The 4214-nt window shown below is 44.6% G+C and overlaps 1 protein-coding gene across 1 annotated transcript; it reads right to left on the reverse strand.

Moving 5' to 3' along the window:
* Positions 1-1112: 1112 nt before the first annotated feature.
* On the reverse strand, positions 1113-1886 carry LOC124961441 (transmembrane epididymal protein 1-like). The gene has a single exon (XM_047519986.1). It carries the CDS (start codon positions 1884-1886, stop codon positions 1113-1115), a length of 774 nt encoding a protein of 257 aa, XP_047375942.1.
* Positions 1887-4214: the final 2328 nt, after the last annotated feature.

Below are 4214 nucleotides of genomic sequence, written 5' to 3' on the forward strand. Positions count from 1 at the left end.
GACACCTCAGAATTCCAGCCCTGACACCCAGCAATTGCACTAGGTGACATAGAAAAATGTCCAGCTACCTTAAGCTACTTTCTTAACCTTTTGAGTTTTAGATTACTGTAAACTTCACTGATAAAAGAGTTGTGAAGATTAAAAAAAAAAAAAAAAGCACCCAGAAGAAATAATCCATTGGATTTTATTACATATGAGAACCAGAAGAGAGTGAGTCCAGGAGAATCTACTACTTGGAACTTAGTTCTAAAGGGTACAGAGCCATGGAATGACAGCCGGAGGGAGAACCCCTGCAGCAGACGAGCCCTTGGAGCCCTCTGTGACTGGGTGCTGCTCTATATTTCTAGATGCCACAATGCAAGCAGCTGCAACACGGTTGAACTTTCTAATTGATAAATCACAAAGTAATCAAAATAAGGAACTCAAGAACAGTTCTGAGGGACTGGAGCTGTAGTTCAGTGGTAGCTCACGTGCTTAGCATGTGTGAGGCACTGGGTTTGAATCTCAGCACTGCATATGAATAAATAAAATAAAGGTCCATTGACAACTAAAAGATATATTTTTAAAAAAAGAACAGTTCTGAATTCTATTTAGTCAAAACATGATTTAGCACGAACATGGAAGAGATCCAGAACCAGAAAGGATGGGGATGGTTATTATGCTGGGTAAATTATTATCTGCTGAATTTGACTGTGGTGGATATCCCATGCGGTGGAGTGAGGGATGTTAGTAAATTTTCAAAGGCAGGGTATAGTCCATTTTTTACATGTTCTCACAGGAGAGGGGTGAGTGATACAGAGGTGCAGGGCACGCGGGCGCTGTGACTGGAGCTGAGGGAAATGCTTGGGGAGCTCAGAGAGGAGGTCTTGGTTGCCTGACTCTCTTATTTCATTCAACTTTCCTGTACACACTGTTGAGCAAATGAGACTGAGAGAAGCCAGGGAGGAGAGGGGGGCACGTCCGTCCGTTCCAGCAGGGTCTGCTGCTTGGGGCCGGGACACCTGTGAAGGAAGGACACCTGGTTCTGCTCCCTGGCCGCTCACCTCCCGCGACTTCTCATCTGACGTCTTGGAGCGTGCAGACAATAGGGCCCACCGGGGGGCGCATCAGGTTCAGTGGATATAACAATACCACACAAAAGAGAAGCCGTAGATCCAGATCATCAAACTGGCATTGAAGATCACGTGCCAGCAGAAGAAAGTGGCGGTGAATGCTAAGTCGTTTTTGTCATTATCCATCCACTTATAGCCAGAGATTGGTTTGAACAACGAAAAGCCTATCTGTGCCAACCAAGAGCCTGTGACCATGTACAGAAAGGCCTTCATCATCCATACCAGCATCACATTGGGAGCCCAGAGCTCTGCAATCACTACGACTGTCAGCAGGAACATGGCCTGGGTGAACAGGATGTGGAACTGCAGTTCCACTCCCTCTGTGTCCTGCATGTGAGACACCATCAGGGGCAGAACCAGAAGGATGCCCACGGCCTGGGCGCCTTGCTCCAGAGCCACACACCTCTGGGGCAGCAGGTTCTGGCTCACCATGTCTGCACACCCAGTCAGGAAGAAGACCAAATAGAGAGTGAGGTGCTGCCACTGTTTGTGGTACATAAAGTCTCTCTCATGATATAACTTGCTGATCAGAACAAGCTGTCCATCAATGCTGTGCAACTCTTGGGCTACTAAAATGCAGGCGCTTAAGATCTTCATCAGGCCAATGTAGTATATTTGCCGTAGCTTTGCCCATCTTCCTTTGTTCCAGGGACGGCTTGGTGGATATTGGACGGGGTTGTTGCAGATCAAGGCTCTGGAGACCAGCTGTGCGTGGTAAAGTCCATACAGGAAAAAAGACACCCCTGGGAACAGATGACCCTCAAAGCCTCCCATGAACTGCAGGGGGTGTGCCCAGAGGCAGAAGCAAAAGTTTCAGGGGTGTCCTTTCACTCAGGGCTCTGGGTGCAGAGGGAGCCTCCTGAAGCTTATATTGTCTACCCAGCCTACGGCATGCACACACAAAAGGGAAGTGGTTGTGGAGGAAGGCCTCACTGTCGGGTGGGTGTCTTGTTTCCGTTCTGGTCTTCTGCTCTGGTTCGCTGATAACCACCTAACCGTTGACAATGAGATGAGTATGTCCTCCAGCACAGGGCCTGGGCCTCCGCCAGGCCTGGATCCTCAGCAGAGGGGCCTCCTCGCCTCTCCACCCACTGCCCGTGATCCCAGTGCTACCTTCCCTACGTCCCTCCTCTTAAGTCTGTTCAGGCTATAAAATAATAAATATTATAAATGATGCCAGTAACAAAACACCACGAACAGTGCAGCTTATTAACAACAGAAATTTATTTCTCACCTTTCTGGAGGCTGGGAAGTCCAAGATCAAGATGGCAGCGGGTTCGGAGTCTGGTGAGGGCCAGCTTTCCCAAAGATGGCCCTTTCTTGCTGTGTCCTCACACTGTAGGAGGGACAAGGCTGCTCTCTGGGGCCTCTTTTACGCAGGCACTAATACCGTTCAGGGGTGTTCTGCCCGCATGGCCTAATAACCCCCCAAAGCTCCTACTTCCCAATACCTTATCTGGGGGTAAGGATTGCAATACATGAATTTTGGGGAACACGGAATTCTGATTATAGCACCTGCAAATTCACAGGGCATAAGAATCCAAAGAAGACATAGCAAATATGCTGTAGGGTACAGCCCTTAAGATTCCTTACATATTGTTGTTAGATTGTGTCTTGTATGCACATATGAATGTGTAACAGAAAATCCCATCAGTATCTACAATTCTAATGCACCAATAAAACATATGAGAAGAAAAAGATTCTTTACATATAACCTGGTACAAACACGAGGTCCACATGCAGTCCTGTAGATGTAGAAAGGTTTAGGAGCCACAGGTGAACCTATGGAGTACCCAGTTTTCCTGATGTGATCTCAGGGTTGCTAGAAATATGCACACCCCTAAGAATGTCTCTTTGCTGATCTCCAGAGAGGACTTGGAGGCCGCCATCTGAGATTCCTTCCTTTAGACTGAAGCAATGTTTTTCCAAGTGAAAATGCAGGTGGATAGGTTCTTTTGAGTTAGAACTTTTGACTCAATCTCTGAGGGTGGTGTTCTGTGTCCTACATGTGAGACACCACTGGGGACATCTAAATTTCCAGATGCACTGAGTAAAATGTTAAGCACTGGTGAGAAAGAAAGCTCATTAAGCTGGTAACTTCTTGAGAATTTGCCTTTGAACATTTTCTGTATTGAAATATGCATTTATTTAGAATGTAATGGTCATATTACCTCCATGACAGCCAACCAAGTATAGGGGATACCTCAAATTTTGTTTCACATAGATCTTACATATTTCCATTTTTGTTGGTAAATTCTTTGTTTTTATGCTGCTGTAAATGGATTTATTTTGTAACTTTTTAAAATTATGTTCTAATTTTTATTTTTACAGAATGCATTTTGAGTCATTGTACACAAATGGGGTACAACTTTTCATTTCTATGGTTGTACAAGCTGTAGTCACACCATTCATATAATCATACATGTACATGATCTTTGTCTCATTCCACCATCTTTCCTTCCCCCTGCCTCCTCCCCTCCCTTCATTTCCCTCTACACAATTTAAAGCTCCTCCATTCTTCCCTTACCACCCAGCCCCCTTTATGTATCAGCATCCAGTTGTCAAAGAAAATATTCGACCTTTGGTTTTTTGGAATTGACTTATTTCACTTAGCATGATATTCTCCAACTTCATCCATTTACCTGCAAATGACATAATTTTATTCTTCTTTATGGCTGAAAATATTCTCTTGTGTATATATACCACAGTTTCTTTATCCATTCATCTGTTGAACAGCATCTAGGTGGGTTCCACAATCTAGCTTTTGTGAATTGAGCTACTATAAACATTGATGTGGTTGCACCACTATAGTATGCTAATTTTAAGTCCTTTGGATATAAACTGAGGAGTGGGATAGCTGGGTCAAATGGTGGGTCCATTCCAAGTTTTCTGAGGAATCTCCATACTGCTTTCCAGAGTGGCTGCACCGTTTGCAACTTCACAAGCAATGTATAAGTGTGCCTTTTCCCCCACATCTGTGCCAGTCCCTATTATTGCTTGCATTCTTGATAATAGCCATTCTAATTGGAGTGAGATGAAATCTTAGGGTGGTTTTGATCTGTATTTCTCTAATTATTAGAGCTGTTGAATACTTTTTCATAT

This window comes from Sciurus carolinensis, chromosome 12 (assembly GCF_902686445.1).
Source record: "Sciurus carolinensis chromosome 12, mSciCar1.2, whole genome shotgun sequence".
Classification (NCBI taxonomy): Eukaryota; Metazoa; Chordata; class Mammalia; order Rodentia; family Sciuridae; genus Sciurus; species Sciurus carolinensis.